This window comes from Scleropages formosus, chromosome 17, assembly GCF_900964775.1.
Source record: "Scleropages formosus chromosome 17, fSclFor1.1, whole genome shotgun sequence".
Lineage (NCBI taxonomy): Eukaryota > Metazoa > Chordata > Actinopteri > Osteoglossiformes > Osteoglossidae > Scleropages > Scleropages formosus.
Window position 1 is genome coordinate 18062856 of NC_041822.1, and position 20530 is coordinate 18083385.

Below are 20530 nucleotides of genomic sequence, written 5' to 3' on the forward strand. Positions count from 1 at the left end.
TGCCCAGAGGTCACTGGAGCTCGAACGTGCAGTCAGATCAGCGTAAGCCGAAGTCGCGCTCGGCGCTTTATTAATGTGACCACAAAGTTACGGGGACCTGCAGCTGCACGCAAGTATAGCATTTTTCATTGTGCTACAGGAGTAAAGGGTAAGTGATTTGGTTGCTGGACCAACCTGCTACAGAGCAGCACGAAATCTGTAGTAGACGTAGTAGAGCAATTGCCCATCGCTGGCTATCGGGTATGTAAAAAAAAGGAAACGGTAAAAAACGTCCATGTTCAGAGAAATTTTTAACAGATATATTTAAGCGAATATGTATTTGGGTCATGCAGAAAAATAAGGTGTACGTCTGTGTTAGTCGCTCCAATTCTTTGTGGAGTTCGGACGCGCACGGCTTTGTCGGGCTGCCCTCTACATCAGGAGGCTATTTGTGAGATGGACTGACCGCTGACCGGCTTCTCTTCGCCGAGGCCGAACAGGCCATAGCGTTTCCGAGCGTCCGGCGCCCCGGCGACTCATTCCTCTACCTGCTCTCTGGGACACGAAGGAGGAGCGGGCCGATCGGGCTTCATTTCCCCGGAGGCCAACGCTTCCCGTGCCTTGGCACGGCGAGATGCGACTTGAATAGACAAACACTGGCCCTGGGTGAAAGTTCAGTGTCAGGGAGTCGCGACACGCTCTTCGGGCTCTAGCGCCGCAGGTGACTTGACGGCGGCTCGGATCTGTGACGAATAAAGAGGACCCGACAGCGGTGACGCCGAGACCGGCCGGGACGCGGAGAGAGCAGCCTTTCCTCATCTGAGTCACGGCACCCTCTCAAGGCAGATGGTATCTCGGCCGAGCCGTAGCAGGAGACTGATGGCGGCTGTCGGGCGGCGAGCCCGGCTGTCGGTGACCCAGCGGGCTCGCGCGTAGGAGTGAGAGATTGCTCGTGTCCGTGTGCGAGATACAGGCCGCGCACGTGTGTTTCTCGGGGGCGGTGAGCAAATGAAAGCAAGACAAGGAGAACGTGGGTATGGCGCGTGCGTGTGTCTGAAACGCGTGGACGCGCGAGAAAGGAGCGAAGCGGACGTGCGCTCGGTGCCTCCGGCGCGTATCCGCAGCACGTGCCACGGTTCTGGCCCGCAGGATTCTGGGAAACCGGCACAGCTACGTCTCGCCGCGCTCAACACGCACGAATCCTCCGGACGAGAATCCGCGGCGTGATCGGGCACACGTGTGGCCCCTCGCACCCCCACCCCGAGAAGAGGACACGGTGTCGAGCTCTCGGGATCAAAGTCTTGTTCCGGCGCTCTGTGACGCCGAACAAACCGCGGCAGCACCGCCAGCTGCAGACCAGTGGATGTGTTTATCGTCTGGCGCTTTAATCTCCTGTGCTCTGCCAAGACGAGCCCGGGGCCCTCTGTTCACATCCCAGCTTGTCAAAAGGCCTTGCTTTCTATCCCATCAACCCTTGGGGCAGAAAAAAGAAAAACATAAATAAACAGGAAGGGCTTGTGCATGTGTGGCGTACAGTCTGGAGTTTGGGTTGAGGTTAATCCCGTTCATTTCCGCATTTTCTGCCTGTCCTTAACGAAGGCTTCGGAGAAGCCTTTCCACGTGGCAATAATCGCGTCTCACCTGAATAACGTGGCATTACGGCTGGAAACTGTGCCGTAGTAAGAAGGAGCCTGAGAAGAAGATCATTTGAGCACTGAAAGGACGCCGAGAAGAAAGGAGGTTGAGTCGCTTGGTGATTTTTTTTTTTTTTTTTCCCAGAAATGTGACAAAATATTAGAAAATGTTTAGTACTCGTCCTCCCAGCCAAAGGACTTCAGTTTACCCTGTTAAGTAAAAGGTGCAGCTCTCGGTGCTCTACATCTATGACTTCATTCTGAGTCGATAATTGTTTTTTGTGCTCAATAAGCACATAAAAGAGTTTAGGTGTAACTCACAACTTCTTTGGGTTGGAAACTGGTTGGTGCCACAGCTGTCCTGCTTTCTCAACGTGTTGCTTTAAATCGAAATTAGTGGCTCCAGTAGAGAGAAAGCAATGAGGCCTTGGCGAAACCCAAAAAAAACTCAACACCCCCCCGATCCCCCACCCCTTTGCCCCTTGCTTGGAGGTGATTGAATTGTCTTCACCGCAGGATTAGACGAGTCATTTCAGAGTGAGGGTGAAATTGGTGTGCTTTCTGCGGGGCTCGGATTAAGTAGGCGTTTCAGATGGAAAATTAGAGGCCAGGGTTAACTGGAGTTCCACGATGAGCCCGGACTGCATGTTTTTAAATGGTCAAGGTTAAATGTTTCAGAAACGGAGCCAGGATGAGACGCCGGCTCCGGCCGAGCTGGTTGGTCGTCGCGGGCGGACGGCTCGCGCGTGTCCCGTTTTATGTATTCTGCTTCCCAGCTATTTTTCGAGTGTTTGATACATTGCCTTTCACCGAGCTTCTGTTTTACTGGGCCTGGACCTGCAGCGCAGTGGCGCAGAGTGAAGTTGTTTCATTCACTTCCATTCAGTTCCAGCATTTCCCCGACCGCTTTATTCCCAGCATGACGACGCTGCAGTCCTTATAAAGGTGACCTCCATGCCAGAAATAATCGATTCGGAAGAAGTGCCTAAAAATAGCTCACAAAGTGGTCTGCGTAGCGTCCGTAATGATACTGATGAACCCGCGGTTGTTTTGAACTGAATTGTGTCTGCATCCATGAGCATTAAGGAGATTCGCTGTTCCACCTTGTCCAAAAACTGCTAAAACCCTCGGTTAATTTCCAGTTGATTCATCCAGTTCATGTTGCATTTCCATCAGTTCCATTAGAATTTGCTTCTTTCCCTTCAGTCCTTTCCGTTTTATACTGTTCCAGTCCATCATATTCCATCATCCTCGGCACTGTTCCTGTTCCCTTCGCCTAGAAGGCTGGTGGTGGGGTCGACTGGCAGCGCCCCGGAACCGTCGGCCCGCGTGCGGGTCCTGCAAGGGCTCGAGCCCCGCATTCATTTAGCGGCAGACGGGTACGTGACGGACACAACTGACACGTTCTAATGAAATCATAAGGAACACGAAACCCTTCTAGAATTAATTCCCAGCGCCATCAAGTTTCCCCCTGCTGACGGAGCTCAGGATGGAAATGAATATGAAAAATTGATAGTGACACTGCTTAAATGAAATATTAATCGCCTATACAAAATAGATGGCTGGCTGTAGGGTGAGAGAGCTGCCACGCAAGGGAGTTCGCTTACAATCAGTATGATCATTTAGCCCATAGCAGTTACGTGTACAGTGGGGGAGCTCAGCCTGACTCCAGATCAGTTGTTAAGTGAAAAAGGTAGAAATTCTCCTCCTTGCCATCATCACACACGGAGCAGTGCTATGCTGCACTACGTTTACGTCGCATTGTTCGTTGTCTCTGTAAACCAGAGAGACGGGATTATCCCAAACAGCTTACAAAGTTTAAAGCTGTAAATATCGTGAATTACTTCAGTAAACACCATGCTGGGGAACCTTCTCAGAGGTCCCACGACGATGTCGGCACCAGCAGTAACCTTTGGTTCGCAAGTTCAGGTCCTTAACTACTGGAGCCTCTGCAGATATGCATTCCACCAGGCCACAGATGTCTTTCGGTTTCCGTTGGCTTCCTCAACCTGCTATAAACAGTAAGAGCAGCCAGTGGATCTAATCAGGTTCTGAAGTGCGGTGACAGTAGCAGGACCCAGGTGCTGTGTTGGGTGGGTCTCGCCAAAGTCATGGGAGAAACGGGAAGGATCTACATCTGTAGCTTTACTGCAGACCAACTTTGCAGTCTTATGACCTCAAAATGCGTCATTATCATAACTAAAACTGTATTCATAGACAGTTTTCACTTTAGATATACTACATATGCGTATTTGAAATGGTAACTGTTTTGGTCACCCCTTTTTTGCTACTGTGTTTGAAATATTATATCTCCTCATGTTTGCCATTTAGTTATAATTACAAGAATAATTAGTCAATACAAAAAAATCAAGGCGTCCGTTTACCCCGCCCGGTATGGGGTCACCGGGGCCCCACCCTGGAGCCAGGCCTGGGGGGGGGGCTCGCATGCGAGCGCCTGGTGGCCAGGTCTATGCCCACGGGGCCTGGCCGGGCTCAGCCCGAAGCCACAACGTGGAGCCGCTCTTCGGTGGGCTCACCACCTGCCGGAGAAACCATAAGGGGCCGGTGCGTTGTGATTTGGGCGGTGGTCGGGGCCGAGTGCCCGGCCGACCCGAACCTCGGGCGCCAACTCTGGTTTTTGGGACTTGGAATGTCACCTCACTGGCGGGGAAGGAGCCTGAGCTGGTGCGGGAAGTTGAGAGATACCGTCTAGATATAGTCGGGCTCACTTCCACTCACAGCTTGGGTTCTGGAACCACTCTACTCGATCGAGGGTGGACTCTCCACTATTCTGGCGTTGCCCAAGGTGAGAGGCGGCGGGCTGGTGTGGGCTTATTAATAGCCCCCCAGTTCAGCCGCCATGTGTTGGAGTCTACCCCGGTGAATGAGAGGGTCATCTCCCTACGCCTTCGGGTCAGGGAACGGTCTCTCACTGTCGTTTGTGCTTATGCGCCTAGCGGCAGTGTAGAGTACCCGGCCTTTTTAGAGTCCCTGGGGGGCGTGCTGGAAAGCGCTCCCACTGGGGACTCTGTCGTTCTACTGGGGGACTTTAACGCCCACGTGGGCAGCGACAGTGATACCTGGAGGGGCGTGATTGGGAGGAACGGCCTCCCTGATCTGAACCCGAGCGGTGAGTTGTTATTGGATTTCTGTGCTAGTCGCGGTTTATCCATAACGAACACCATGTTCATGCATAAGGGTGTCCACCAGTGCACTTGGCACCAGGACACCCTAGGTCGGAGGTCGATGATCGACTTTGTAGTCGTTTCTTCTGACCTTCGGCCATATGTCTTGGACACTCGGGTGAAGAGAGGGGCTGAGCTGTCAACTGATCACCACCTGGTGGTGAGTTGGATTCGATGGCGGGGGAAAAAGCTGGACAGACCTGGCAGGCCCAAACGCATAGTGAGGGTCTGTTGGGAACGTTTGGCGGAGGCCCCTGTCAGAGAGGTCTTCAACTCCCACCTCCGACAGAGCTTCAACCAGGTCCCGAGGGAGGTGGGGGACATTGAGTCTGAATGGACTATGTTCCGCTCCTCCATTGTCGGTGCGGCTGTTCGGAGCTGCGGCCATAAGGTCTCCGGTGCCTGTCGCGGCGGCAATCCCCGAACACGGTGGTGGACACCGGAAGTAAGGGATGCCGTCAAGCTGAAGAAGGAGTTCTATCGGGCCTGGCTGGCTCATGGGACTCCTGAAGCAGCTGACGGGTACCGACGGGCCAAACGGAGCGCGGCTCTGGCAGTCGCCGCGGCAAAAACTCGGGCTTGGGAGGAGTTCGGTGAGGCCATGGAGGAAGACTTTCGGTCGGCCTCAAAGAGATTCTGGCAAACCGTCCGGCGACTCAGAGGGGGGAAGCGGTGTTCCACGAACACTGTTTACAGTGGAAGTGGTGCGCTGCTGACCTCAGCTGAGGATGTTCTCGGGCGGTGGAAGGAGTACTTTGAGGATCTCCTCAATCCCTCCGACACGCCTTCCGTAGAGGAAGCTGAGGCTGGGGACTCGGAGGGGGACTCGTCCATTACCCTGGCTGAAGTTGCTGAGGTAGTCAAAAAACTCCTCGGTGGCAAGGCTCCGGGGGTGGATGAGATCCGCCCCGAGTTTCTCAAGTCTCTGGATGTTGTGGGGCTGTCTTGGCTGACACGCCTCTGCAGCATCGCGTGGAGTTCGGGAACGGTGCCTCTGGACTGGCAGACCGGGGTGGTGGTCCCTCTTTTTAAGAAGGGGGACCGGAGATTGTGTTCCAACTACAGGGGGATCACACTCCTTAGCCTCCCTGGGAAAGTCTATGCCAGGGTACTGGAAAGGAGAATCCGACCGATAGTCGAACCTCGGATTCAGGAGGAGCAATGCGGTTTTCGCCCTGGCCGTGGAACACTGGACCAGCTCTATACCCTCACTAGGGTGTTGGAGGGTTCGTGGGAGTTTGCCCAACCAGTCCATATGTGTTTTGTGGACCTGGAGAAGGCATTCGACCGTGTCCCTCGTGGCATCCTGTGGGGGGTGCTTCGGGATTATGGGGTTCGGGGCTCGTTGCTACGGGCTGTTCGTTCCCTGTATGACCGGAGCAGGAGCTTGGTTCGCATTGCCGGCAGTAAGTCAGACCTGTTCCCGGTGCATGTTGGACTCCGCCAGGGCTGCCCTTTGTCACCGATTCTGTTCATTATTTTTATGGACAGAATTTCTAGGCGCAGTCAGGGAACGGAGGGTGTCTGTTTTGGTGGCCGCGAGATCTCGTCTCTGCTTTTTGCGGACGATGTGGTCCTGTTGGCTTCATCAAGTCAAGACTTGCAGCGTGCACTGGGGAGGTTTGCAGCCGAGTGCGAAGCGGCGGGGATGAGAATCAGCACCTCCAAATCCGAGGCCATGGTTCTCAGTCGGAAAAAGGTGGATTGCTCCCTCCGGGTTAGGGGGGAGTTGCTCCCTCAAGTGGAGGAGTTTAAGTATCTTGGGGTCTTGTTCACGAGTGAGGGAAAAATGGAGCGGCAGGTCGACAGACGGATCGGTGCGGCGTCTGCAGTAATGCGGTCATTGTACCGGTCTGTTGTGGTGAAGAGGGAGCTGAGTCGTAAGGCGAAGCTCTCAATTTACCGGTCGATCTACGTTCCTACCCTCACCTATGGTCATGAACTCTGGATCATGACCGAAAGAATGAGATCGCGGATACAAGCGGCAGAAATGAGTTTCCTCCGCAGAGTGGCTGGGCGCACCCTTAGGGATAGGGTGAGGAGCTCAGTCACCCGGGAGGAGCTCGGAGTAGAGCCGCTGCTCCTCCGCATCGAGAGGAGCCAGTTGAGGTGGCTCGGGCATCTGTTCCGGATGCCTCCTGGACGCCTCCCTGGGGAGGTGCTCCGGGCTTGTCCCACTGGGAGGAGGCCTCGGGGCAGACCCAGGACACGTTGGAGAGACTATGTCTCCCGGCTGGCCTGGGAACGCCTTGGGGTTCCCCCAGAGGAACTGGAGGAGGTGTGCGGGGAGAGGGAGGTCTGGAGTACTCTGCTCGGACTGCTGCCCCCGCGACCCGGCCCCGGATAAGCGGAGGAAGATGGATGGATGGAATTAGTCAATAATAAGGGTTTTTGCACTCTAGTCGTGAAAGAGTTGTGATATTCCTTATGCTGACACTATTTCCTTGTAACAGTGCTAAAAGTCAGAGCAGGTGAACTATAACATATTTTTTATACATTTTCACTGTTATTAATCCCAGATAGTATTAAAAAATCAATAGAAACTAGGTATGAAAGTCCAAACAAACAAGCAGAAAAATTTGTCAGATCAGCGACTTTTCCTTAAGTAGCAGCAAAATTTTGCTGAAGTAGTCAAAAGGGAAATAAGTTTCTCCCCACACTTGGGTAGCCATTGTGCCTTTATCTCCTCTTTTCATATGTGACCGGGGAAAGTGTAATGAGGAATCCCCTCTCTCCCTTCCCTCTCCTCTTAATGGTCAGGGCTTTTGGGCCGAGACGGTGGCTGGTTTGCGAGGGGAACTTTCCGCTTTTCGGTCCACTGCAGCTTATATTTCAGGAAAAAAGTCTCAAAAATTCTCCCTGCCACATCGTTAAAAAAAGATTCTGTGGTATTTCACAACCTTGTGAACATGCATATGATCCCTGTGATGGTCTCCAATATTGAAAGTGCTGTTGAGACATTCATGTAATATTTATGCACGGACAGCAGGTAGCAAAGTGGTTAGAGCTACTGCCTTAAACCTGAAAGAGCCAGGTCTCCTCCTGCTGTAGTACCCTGGAGTAAGGTGCTTAACCCTGAATTGCTCCAGTAGAAACTACCGAGCTGTATAAACGGGTAAATCGTTGTAAGTAATCTACCATTAGTTGCTTTGGAGAAAAGTGCCATATAAATAAGTAATAACTAACGTGCTCATTTAAGTGAGAGTGCATTATGCAAATTCACTATGTTCTGCCCTGGAAAACATAGCAATATTCTTATTGTTCAGGGGAACTTGAGATAAGTATGTAAGAAAATGCAGGTGTTTTTAGATTGTATGTAATGCCACATGGCACAAATTGAGCACCGTCACATGTGAACATTTTCGTGCAAAAGAATCACTGTTTGTGACCATTTGGTCTTGGTTCTGCATACTGGTTAGCGGGTGCCACTGGTTATTATGGCATCTAATAACCAGCATGTTCATAAATCAGTTCGCAAAGTTCATGGTTTAGCTATTTTGGAAAGATACGACACCCCTTTATCGGGGGTGGCAGTTTGGCCGATCTGTACGCTGCACAAATTTAGTGCTGATGTTGGAATCCTAGACGAATTTTCAGCATCACGGGCAATTTTTTAAAATCACCCGAGAGTGTGTCAGCATGGATGGTGTACTCATGTGAGAGGGGCAGCGACACAATCGAATCGTAGAGTCATCTCGGATGCTCCGATTATTTCAGACTTGTTTGATATCAACGGTGCGCTTTCGGCTCGGAACGGGTAGTGCGATTTGAAGGATGACGCATCTCGTGAACGAGAGCCGGCAGCAGCTGTTACAGTGGGGAAGAGAGAGGTAGCACCTCACCATTGAGTGATGAGATGGACAGAGGGCTGGTAGAAGTATCAAAGGAACAAGATGGCTTGTTCCACATGTCTCCAGAAGGCAACCGCAACAGGGTGTAGGAAGACCCGTTGGTCAGACATCATTGGCGCTGTTTCTTCACAACTGCGCACATAATATAATGGTAAATGGGACATTCGGGTTCTTTTGCGAGCATTTTCAAATGCTGCAAAATGCGATTCCCTCTTGGCGTCTGCACGCTCTGCCAGGAAACCTGAAGAAAGATGCTTGCGTAACATGAAAAGTTGTGTAGTGTACAGCTGACCTTAGTTGGCGTTGGTCTGCAAAAAAGAGAGGAATGTCCCAACATATAAGCAAACGCAAACCTCTTTTAATTGCTTTGTTTATCATATATTTAAGCTTATATCATCTAATTAGTTCTCTGCAGAAAGAAACCCCTTTTCACGTAGGAAGCATGCAGCAGCACGGCAGACACTGCATCACGATGAGCTCTTTGAAGCTCAGAGATTTCCTTTCTTCTCGCAGCTCTTTATTTACTGCGCCCTTGAGCTGGAATCCAGCAAAGTTTGTTTAGAAGGTGTCTAAAAGGGCTGCAGAGCGCGCCGCTGCTCCCCACATTTTGATTAAACGACTCACCACTTCCTATTGACATGTGGCTCCGCCGAAAGGAATCAGCAGGCTTATTGGCCTTTCCTGGACACGAGAAAGGTCTCACCAGAATCGTGGTGCGTGAGTGTGTGTGTGTTTGCGTTCTCAACTACGTTTTAGCATATTGTACGCTGATGTGGTGTGTCGCTTGGTTTCTTGGTGGTTAATGTATGGCTGGGGTGGGAGGTCCTTTCGTGGGTGGACTTGCCAAGATGGCACTGCGGGCATGGAGGGGGGTGGGTCTGGGACGCCAGATCTCGCCATTGAGCCTTCTGGAGGTGTCGTGGGCTCAATTCAATGAAACATCAACGAAGGAAGGTGCCCGCTTGACAACCCCAACGAAGTGCTCGCGGTGGCTCCCGGCGAGGAGGATGGTGCTTGCCCGTGATGTGGGCTGATTTTGATCTATTTTCTTTAAGTGGAGGGAACTGTTTGGTGAGGGTGAGGGGTATGCGGGGTTTTGGGTGGGATGGAGTACTGGTGGCGTGGTTGGTTTGTGTCCAGCCCCGTTGATTTTGGCACGAAGGGTTGAACATCTTTCCCTGTGTATTGTTGCATGGGTAGTGCATGTGTGTTGGAGTAAGTTTAAACAAGCTCTTATTTGTTTTCACAGATGCTTATAATTTCATTGTTTTTATGAAGGGGGGTGCGGTGGTGCTGGCTGGGTCCTGCCTTCCTTCCGGCAGGGCTGGGGTTCGAGTCCCGCTTGGGGTGCCTTGCAACGGACCGGCGTCCCATCCGGGGTTTGTCCCCTCCTCCTCCAGCCTCCCACCCTGCGTTGCCGGCTTAGGCTTCAGTTCGCCGCAACCCCTCTTCGGACGAGCAGTTTCAGACAGTGTGATTTTATGAATTTATGTGCTTTTACGATGCATTTCTCCAAAGCGATTCACAATGTTTGGCTAGTACATTAAGCTATTTGCGATGATTTACCCATTTATACATCCTGGGAAGTTTTTCTGGATTGATTCATTAAGTGCCGTGCCCAACGGTACTATAGCAGATTCAAACCTGGGTCCTTCACCTGTAAAGGTCACAGCTCTGACCAGTACGCCACCTGCTGCCCCTAAACACATACGCACACACACTTATGTTTCTGGGCACCTTACTGTACAGATGTGCTAAAGTGCGATGCACATGCACGTGTGTAGCATTGCGCAGCGTGTAGTGCGTGTTGTCTGGGTAACTGCATACATGTTAGGGAGGGAAATGGGATGGTGGGATAGAGCGAGAGTAGGGGAAAAGCCCCAGGGGCAGCACTTAGCTGTAAGAGGAGCTGTATGTCCTCCCCCCATCGTAATGAGAGAAAAGGCAGCTGCAGTCATTCACCTCCAGTCTTTCTGGGCCTTGTTTCAGAGGCATGACCTGAATCTCAACAGCGTCTGGTGGAGACCACTGGATGGGTTTCAAATTGATTTGCTTTGATACCATCTTTGAAAAGCAGGTTATCTCTAAAAAATTAATTTGCTTTACAGGCTGCCAAATAGTTTTGTACAAAGTGAGGCAGGAATGCAACGCTACCTCATGTTTCTTTTTTCTCCCCTAAATGTGCCCCGCGAATCGAACAGCAGATATTACAGAACGGCATTCATTTCCTTTCCTTTGCGTGCAATCTTCCTGCGGAGGATGAAGGCGACGAGAGCGACGGCTCTCTGCGCTCTGGATGATCTGACACGTTTAGAAGGTTGCCTCATGGAGATTTCGGAGATTGTCTTCGTGCCCCCCGCCCCGCCCCGCCCCGCGGTCCCTGAGCTGTGCCGGCCAAACCACGGCATACCTGCTCACGTCGTTGTCGGCTCAGCACCCGGTTCGGTTGGTCCTCTTCGTTTGTCCCCACAGTAACCTTGGCAACCGATGGAGCTACATGTACTGCATTTAAATGCCCATTTGTTTCCTTTTTCTCTGCCGCACTTCATTTGTGCGGTGCACTTTCCCGGACCCATGGACGGCATCTTCGCTGCCGGAGAACCGCTCGTGCCGCCCCGACCCAAGTAAACCTCGCCTCGCACCCCAGTCACTCCTGCAGAATGTTTCACTTGTTCTCCAAATGCCTGAATCTCGCTCTTCGAGATTACCGTCCGCACGTCTCCTGCTCGGATGCTCTGGTCGCAGAGGTCTCCTGTGAAACGCTTCTCTTTATTTTATTTTCATCACGCTGATTTGCAGCGTGGGGAGCTCCGCATGGCTGCACGGCGAGATAGCACTTTGAGACCAAGTGCCGGGGCTCACGGTGGAAACCGCATGCAAATTGATGGTGTTATTTGCCAGCCAGCCCCATAATGGGAGCCCAGATAGGCAGAATAAATTGCAGTCCCACAGAACTCGGGGCAGACAACAGAGCAAGGGCATGAAGGTGACATATGACACGCGACCCACCTCCAGACACTGGCTTTGGGCTCCCCTTAAGTTATTTATCAAACATATCACGCATAGAAATGGGGAAAAAATAATAATTAAATAAATCCCACTGTGCTAATCGCAGTAAGAATCTCGGGGTTCTTTGGGTGCCTCTGAGATTTAAAGCTTTATAAGGTACCCAGGTATAACGCTTTGAATGTGTTTTGCACCGGCAGCTTCAAAGCGGCTATTTGAAGTTGCTTTACTGTAAGTGCTGAGCGCTGGGAAGAGGAATGGAGGGAGATTTGGACTGTCAAACCCGCCAGACAGAGACGGTCCCATTTTCCTTGCACCGCACGAATATTTCCCCAGTAACAATCTCTCTTCTTATTTTTGTAAACCGCAAAATTAATTACACATTTATGGTACTGTCCTACCTTGTAGTGTTGTAAAAACCCTTCTATATTTACACGCCAGAAGCTCTTTACACAGATTAATTCTGTAAAATATATGCGTGCAGTACTCGGAGGTACAAGAGCGCTTTACGTTCATAGATGTAATGTACGAAATTCTCGGTGCCATAACTAGCGAATCCGTTACCAACTGCTAGCATTTCTCTTGGAAAGAAGTAACAAATATGTCAAATAATTCCATGCTTTATCATTGCAGCAGGTCTGTTTTAATAATTTACCGTCTTTTCTCGAGGCTGCGCCATGAGGTGCGGCAGCGGAGCGCGCACGTTCACCTTCGACGCCATCGAGCTGCCGCGACTTTCATCACCTGTTCGGATCTTCTAATTCTCCGCTCGCCAAGCTCCGCGCGTCTGACGAGCCCGGCCGGACCCGCGTGAGCCGGGTGTTTCTCCGGCACGTGTTTGGTCCTCGTTTTCAACACGCGCGTCTTTTCGGAGCACGCGTTTATGCGGCGTGTGCTTGTTTGTTTGCCCGAGTGCGTTTTGGCCCGGCGAACCCGGAGGTTTCAGGCTTATAATGGGTCCTCCCGGATAAGGCCTGCATCACAGTCGCCTCGCTTCAAAAGCTACGCGGCACCACAGCTGCGGAAATGCGATGCGGGGGCCATTCCCTGTGCCCGAGCTCATTATTGTCACCTAGACATCAGTCGACCGCCTCCCGAGACATGACCTCTTTCGCTCACGTGTGACTTTCAGAAAATCGACCTTTCTCTCTCGAATCCTCTCTGTTGTGGTTCCGGGCAAGGTATCTTCGTCTTGGTCGGATCGCGTCCGAACAAATAAGGTTCCGTCTCTGGAGTTGAGAGAATACTGTATATGTATATATGTGGTCTGTATGACTGTCTCTCTGCGTCTGGCGTGTGTCTGGAATGAGCGTTATAGACTTTCGGTTGTAGCATTTAGGTGAAGCACATGCATTTTGATGTCTTAATGGTGGCTGTTTGTGTCTTTGTGTGAAAATTGTTCTCTTCCAGTACATGAACGATTTGCGAGTGTGCGTATGTGGGGTACGGTGAAGGGGAAGCTCTCGCTGACAGCAGGAGGGCTCCATCATTGTCTATCCACTTCCTGGGATAGCAGTCGCCACCCTGCATGCAGAGTTCTGAAAGATGACAGTTCACCCCTTTTCGGGAGACGCGCATTAAAGCCGTGCTAACGTCCCTTGTCGTGCTCGTGGGAACCGCTGCCGGTGGCGGAGCCGCTTCCTAAGTGCCGTTCTGATCACGTCCAGAGAAAGAATGTGCAGTCAAGGCACAGCTTGCACATATTGTGGTGGCGGCAGCATCCAAACGGAACGTGCGCAACCCACAGGAATATATGAGTTTGTGTCAACTGACGAGTGCCTCGGCAAGATGGATAAACCCAGAGGACAGGAGTGGAGATGGCTGCTTTCAGACAGTTTATTGAGTCTCTTTGCTGAAGGGATTGAAATATCTGCCTTTTATTACACATAAGGACACAATGATCCTCAAGGTACAAGGATGAATGAAACTAATTTTTAAGAGCCCTCAGTGAGGGGAAGACTGTGACTCAAACAATCCATCACTGGTCTGGTGCCTAGTGTTACTCCTGCGCCTTTCTCCTTGTTCTCCATGGGAATTAAGATTACGCTCGGCTTTTTTGAATGCATCAACGTGTCTCTCGTTGTAGGTCTATTGTTTCTCCACACAGGAACGCAATGCAGCACACGCAGGGCAACTAGTGACTCTGTGCTTAGGAACCTTGGCCATTGATCCAAAGGTTGCAAGAAAATAACTCCTTGGATAATTTACCACAGTACTTCTGTACTTGCTTTAAAGGTTCACTTAGTAAATGTTTGTTTATAAAGGTCAGCTAAGCAAATACTGTATATACAGTGTGTTGTTATACATAGAGATATATATAGATAGATAGATAGATAGATATAGATATGGATATATAAAATGAATTTAAAGGAAAATTTGCCCTAAAATGAATGTCCTCTCACTTACTTGTCCCTCAGGTGGTGAGGTGCCCTACACTACCCTGGCAACGCGGATGATGATGGGCATCTGGTGGCTCTTCGCCCTGATCGTCATCTCCTCTTACACTGCCAACCTGGCTGCTTTCCTCACCATCACGCGCATTGAGAGCTCCATTCAGTAAGTCTGCTGGGGGTTGGGAGGAGGTGCAGAGGTTCTCTGTTGTTTCCCAGTGTGGTGGAATGAGGAGGGGCAAACCATTCGCTGATGTAGCCCCAACTCCCTGCTGGGTCTCCAGGACACTTCTCACGAGAACTGGATGTTATCATTGCTTATTTTCTTAGAAGATTCCTTATCCCCAGCATCACGCAGACAACATAAAAGCAGGACATAATTCAGCACAACTGATAAGAAAATGAAGTCAAAGCTGGTGAAGGTGGAGTGACTGGATGAGGTTTAACAGAAAAGGAACAATAACAGAAGAAGCATATTAAAAAAAAAATGGTGTTATGCTCGATTCCACAAGAACGTTGACCAGAGCAATACAACTTTAAACAAGGAGAGAGGTACAGCAGAAACTAAATTATATTAAATCTGGGTGGAAGAGAGAGAACGTAGTTCAAACTTACAGGGTGGCTCTTGAGTCATATGTATAACCCGAGGAGATTATTTTCGGTAGTAGGCACAGTCACTTCTGTGTGATTGCTGTAACCATGCTTTCATGTCTGTCTTGCTCAAACACATACACGTTTATATATACTAGACTTAAGTGCACCCTGGGTATAGACTTGTCTTCTTCGGTGTTCAAACAGCTCTCATAAATACAACGTCCCGATTATGCCGTGCCCATATAAAGGGCTTTGCTACATCCGGGGCATCGCAGATGCCGACAGGGACACCGCTGGACTTATTGGAGCCGCAAATGTGAATATTATCATCTCGTGTTTATGGTTCCTAGCCATTACTTGTTTTTTTCTTCTCCGAAAAAAAAAAAAAATTGAAAGCTGCAGCATAACTGCGGTAATCACACTCCAGATGCCTAGCAGTCATATAGCTAATTGTGGTTATGGAATATCTCATGTCGAGGATCAGTTCTGAGAGTGTTGTTGCCAAGGCGGTGTGAACACATTTTTTTTTCTTTTTATTTGTTTTTCTTTGGCATTAAACGTCATTAATGAGTCCTGTCTAGATTGCTTGGTTCTACTTCTGTGCGGCTAATTAGGATTTCCATAAATTTCAGTGTATTATGTTTAATGTGTAGAATCTTCTGGGGTCATTACTGCAATAATTAGAGCCTAAACTCTACACCCAGGGGCCTGTTGTATTAAAGAGGAGTGATGTACTGCTTCATTCTGGCAAATCCTAAAAGATTTATGAAATAAGCACTGGGGAGGAAAACAAACTCAGATCTTACAATTAAATGGCCTGTGATCTAATAAAAATTGTGATGACCAGCATGGAACCACAGAACTGCCCACTCATCCATCACCTTTCCATTCATATATGGTAGTGCACTCATTCCTCCGTGAGCAGAAATGAAGGGTGGGGAGGTACTGGTACTAAAAAGAGTCTTTGAATAGGGAATGGGGCGTTAATTGTTTGTATGGCACCAACGTCGTGCCTATTGTAACTTCTGTATCGACCAAGAATCCCCACTATACCGTAACCCAAAGCACACATTCTGCGGAAATAGGAAAATTTATTTTAGATATTGGCACAACCTGAACAACACGTCTTCTGAGTTTCTGAATATAGGGCTTGCAGAGGAATGCAGGTGAAAGTAAGGGGAACTTCTCAGAAAATGTGGTGGCAAGAAATTGAAATAGGTATACCAGCCGTATGTTATATATATGCAAAGTAGGGGATTGACACAAGTAAGTAGGTGGCCTCTGTTTGCGAATATGAGATGTGTCATATGCAGATCTTTCAACTGCAGTTGTTGTGTCATTCTGAGCCAGTGGGAAAACTGCACCCCAAGCTCGGTGTTAGGAGCCAGCATGGCCTTGAGAAGGAAACCTTGGCAGAAAGACAGGGTAAAATTGCTAGAGAGCAGCTTGCTCCCTGAGGACAAGGACTGCGGAAATTGCTTGAGTGTCTGGAGGACCACTTTCCAAGGAGGAGACTGAACTCGGGAACCAAAAAAGGATGGCAGCCTGTTCGAAGGACAGTGTTGGGCGGGCATAGGCAGACGCCCAAATGGACAGCAAGATGAGTCAGGCATGGAGGACTCGAACTTCTGCAGAAGGTTGGCCTGGCAGTGGGAGAACCTCTTGTCCAGAGCGTACAAATGCAAGGGTTTGTGGCACATAAGGTTGACCATCTTCCAAGAGCAAGGAAGTTTCACAACATCAGCCCCACCAAAACATTTATGGAGCTGTCTTGGAGCTGTGAACCATTGCAGTTTTGTTTTTTCTCAAGCCAAAGTGAATCAAAAGACTTCCTTGCAGCAGAGCGCTGTGATGTTGCTTCAGAATTCCTCTAGAACATCACTGTATTGTACTCAAGATGTCCTGACCACACGGGATATCAGATCCTAACTGACATTCCAACGCTGTTACTTTATTCCTGTTTCATACATGAATCAGCTGTTCCTGCTTCTGAGGATTATGAAGTTGTCTTTGATATTTATGACAACAAAAATCTTTCTGTCCTTTAATAGATGTTACTAATAATGTACTTGTCCTTCTTAAAATTGCATTTCTTTGTTCCATGTTTATATTCTGGCAGTTTGACAAACAAACAGTAATTAGTTTCTGTAATGGTCTAATATTACTGATCTAAATGGAAACTGTTTGAGGATTTATCAAACCGTTGCATTGTAATTAAAATACCTTAATTTCCCAAGTGGTGGAGATAATATAAAAATACAGAGTGGTGCCAGCTCAATATGTAATACATAATTTAATTTTTCCTTTATTTACTTTAAAAAAATTACTATGGGGAGTTGTTTTCCTTTGGTTGGATGGCTCTTAATGGTAACAAGCGGTGAATAATACTGACAGCTTCTTTGTGGGTCTGTAGCATAGGCTCATACAGTAGATATTTGTGCATGTGTGTGTACATACATGTTAAAGGGGGCAAATGAACCCCACCTGCCCAGCCAGACCCTCTCACAGGGCATCGGTTACCTCATGGTCCGTTTGGAAAGTGGACTCTGAGATGCTCTACATTGACTTTTTCTCACTGTCTAAATCCCCATGTGTCTCATGTTATAGTCCATGGATCCTGGAATATGACAGGCCATTGTACACACAGCAGTGATGGGCACAAACGCTCGCTGTCTCTCTATTGCACCCTCTCGCATTATTTCAAGCCATAGTCATAACGATGCACATCCCTGATTGTACGCTCACGCTCTCCTTTGCTGCAGTTGATCTTAGTTTCTCACCTTCTTATCTTCCATTCCTATAATATGATCACCAAATACATATTTGAATGTAGGCTTCTGTGAACAACACGCATTATTGGCTTTGTAAAAATCAGAACAACTCATTCATAACCGTAATTTTGCGTACATGGAGTTCTGCCTGTACATTACATAGAAACAGTGACTATTTGTTCGAAGCGTATATACCGTATATCGTATTAATTTGAGTGATTATTGTGTGGCAAACAGGAGTGTGCCGGGTCCTAGGAGTGACCACGGATGAGGCGGTACAGGTTAGATTTACAGTTTTAATAGAAATGTAAACTGTGCTGCAACATCAGCGTAATCAGACTTTAACAGGATTTTTTTCCCACAAAGACATTTATTCCCCTTGTAGGTCTGCGCTCCAATTTTCTCTTTTCTCTCTCAGCTCATTTAAATAGCCAGGCGCACCTGAGCCTCGACTGATAATGCAGGGGGTGGCATGGGCCGCTCCTGCGTGCCACACGCTGTAAATGTGTTTAGGTGCAGCACAGTGCAGAGTGTAATCTTCTACCGTATGACAAAGTTCTGTGTGGAATTTGCATGTTCTACCCGTGGTCGCATGTTTTCCGTCGTGCTGCGGTTTACATCCAAACATAAGCATGAATCAATACCATCAAACCACACTGCATCTGTGACGCTCTCAGTAATTATGTGCATATGTTTGTGTTTGGGACAGCTGGTAGCGTAGTGATTAGAGCTTCCTTCGCACCCAAAGGTCCCAGGTTCGAGTCGTCTCACCTACAACTGTAGCACCCTTGAGCAGGGTACTTACTCTAAATGGCTCAAGTAGAGCTACCCAGCTGTATAAACATGTAAATATTGTAGGTATCTTCTAGACTAGAAATTGCTTTCGAGAAAAGTGTCACTTAAATGAATATGTGTTAATGTGGTGATTGGCATTTTGCTCTGGGCGTACTATCTTTTACACCCTCTTCTTCCTGCCGCTGCCTCTGGACCTTTGTAGCACTGAGTAAGTGGGTATTGAAAATAGATGGATGGGCATGATACATATACATCTACTACGTAAGGCTTTATTCTCACTCTTCTTCTAACTCCCTCCCCCTTCTCTCGGACACCGTGGTGATGATGAAGATCAGACAGTTACTCTGGGCTCGCTCTCTCTCGTACAGGTCTCTCCAGGAGCTTTCCAAGCAGACAGAGTTACCATACGGGACTGTGCTGGACTCGGCTGTCTACGATCAGGTGCGCAGCAAGGGCATGAACCCATTTGAGAGGGACCCCATGTACGCGCAGATGTGGCGCATGATCAACCGGACCGGAGGTGCTGACAACAATGTAGAGGAGTCCAAGGAAGGCATCCGCAAGGTACGTAACCACCCATCCCCTCACAGTAACTTCTCAGCACCTCTCAGAGTAGCTCATGAGAAAGTCTGAGAGCCAGTGGTCCAGTCTTCTTCCTGCTTTCAGTGATGCTGTGTGTGAGCTAAGGAAGATTGTCTACAGAACATCTGTGGAGGGCAGAAAAAGCACACATCTGCTGCCTACCGCTGTCTAGGAAAAAAAATACACTCCTTCCCAGAAAAAGTTGTACATATAAGAATTCAAATTCAGTAGAGCTCTGTTTACCAATGAATACCATATATATTACAGACAGTTGATGAAGGTGGCTGTAAGGAGCGGTGTCCCCAGCGAGTATTTTTCATTTGGTGTTTGGTCATATGTTCTGTAGGTATCCAGATCCTACGTGCATGGGCTGAAGCACTCAAATTGCAGCCCACGTGGGGCAGGTTCTCTCTGAGTGGGTGCAGGCAGGCAAGCTTGGTATCTGCATGTTGGGAACTTTAGGTGTGATCCTTGCGCTAAAATAAGTATTCACAAATTCTTGAATTACAGGCATTGATCCTCCTCCACATTCAATGAATACAAAAAAGCAGGCAAGCTAGGCAGCCCATGCTTTTGCTGACCAGCCGTGGCTAATTATACAGTGATTTACCATGTCTTAAAGTCCAGGCCATATACATGTCTAAATAATGGTCTCTAACCAAACCCCCATTGGGCCAAGCGAACCATTTGTCAAAACCGTCACTCCGGCTTATTACAGATGTACTTGTACCCACAGATTTGTGCTTTCACTTGTACAACATGACTCCAGCTGCCCCGTATACAAAAACACAGCCACAGTGCAAACGGTACCACTCAAAGAATTTCGCAGTATTCCGTTTGCAGTGGTTCCATTGCGTCTGCTGCCTTACCCATTGGAAATGACTGCTGTGTTGACACACACAAGCGCTTAACAAAAACAAGTATTCATCATTAACAATATGTTGAGTAAGGGAGACACGATAGCATAAGTTTGCGGAATGTTTCGGAAACACCATCAGAATTACCTAGCTATTACCATCTGTCACCTAATTACAGTATAATTATACTACTAATTGCTTGTATACAGCCAATAATTTCTTACACAATAACCCTAAAATACCTGGACAGTATTGGAGTTTTTTTGGGTCTTTTTTTTTCCCTCTAGAAAATCACAGAATTTCTGAGTTAAACCTGCAATTATGCGGCTTTTGAGTGAATCTGAACAGGCAGTTTATATCTTTGTCTAGATGCATGAGACTAATTATAGCAGAATGTCTAATTGCCATCTATTAAGTTTCACAAATTGCCATTATGTGATGGAAGCCATCTCTCCCAGGTGCAGTTTAAGATGCGGGATAAAAATGAAGCCCATTCTGCAGTCATATCAAAAGAATCTTTTCCCCTTCTGAGTCGGATGGCCAGGCTTGGGGAAAAGCGCCCCTAGTGGCCAAAGCCAGGAGGTGACCTGCCTTTTCCCAGCTGTCTTTTTCACCTAGAGGACAGACTTGCTCTTAATGAAGGAAATATTCAACTTCAGAGGACTTGTGGGAGAGGAACACTGTTAGAGACGAACAGAGCACGGACATTAGATTTGTAACGCCGCTGTTTCAGGGTTCCAAAGGTATCTATACGTGTACGTGTTGTGGCTACTTGCGAACTTTCCCCTCTAATAACTTTTCAGTTTGTATGTTTTTACGACCCCGGATTTCAGTGTTTTTCGCATGGCTCTGCGTACGGGAGCGCGTGTGCATCCGTGCACGTGTG

At 48.7% G+C, this 20530-nt stretch overlaps 1 protein-coding gene across 1 annotated transcript in view; it reads left to right on the plus strand.

Moving 5' to 3' along the window:
* The window catches only part of grid2 (glutamate receptor, ionotropic, delta 2), a 351265-nt gene that overhangs the window by 281883 nt on the left and 48852 nt on the right, over positions 1 to 20530 (plus strand). Inside the window, exons 13-14 of the mRNA XM_029259349.1 lie at positions 14073 to 14211; positions 18574 to 18769. Of these exons, the coding sequence (XP_029115182.1) occupies positions 14073 to 14211; positions 18574 to 18769 (335 nt within the window). The remainder of the gene's footprint in view (positions 1 to 14072; positions 14212 to 18573; positions 18770 to 20530) is intronic.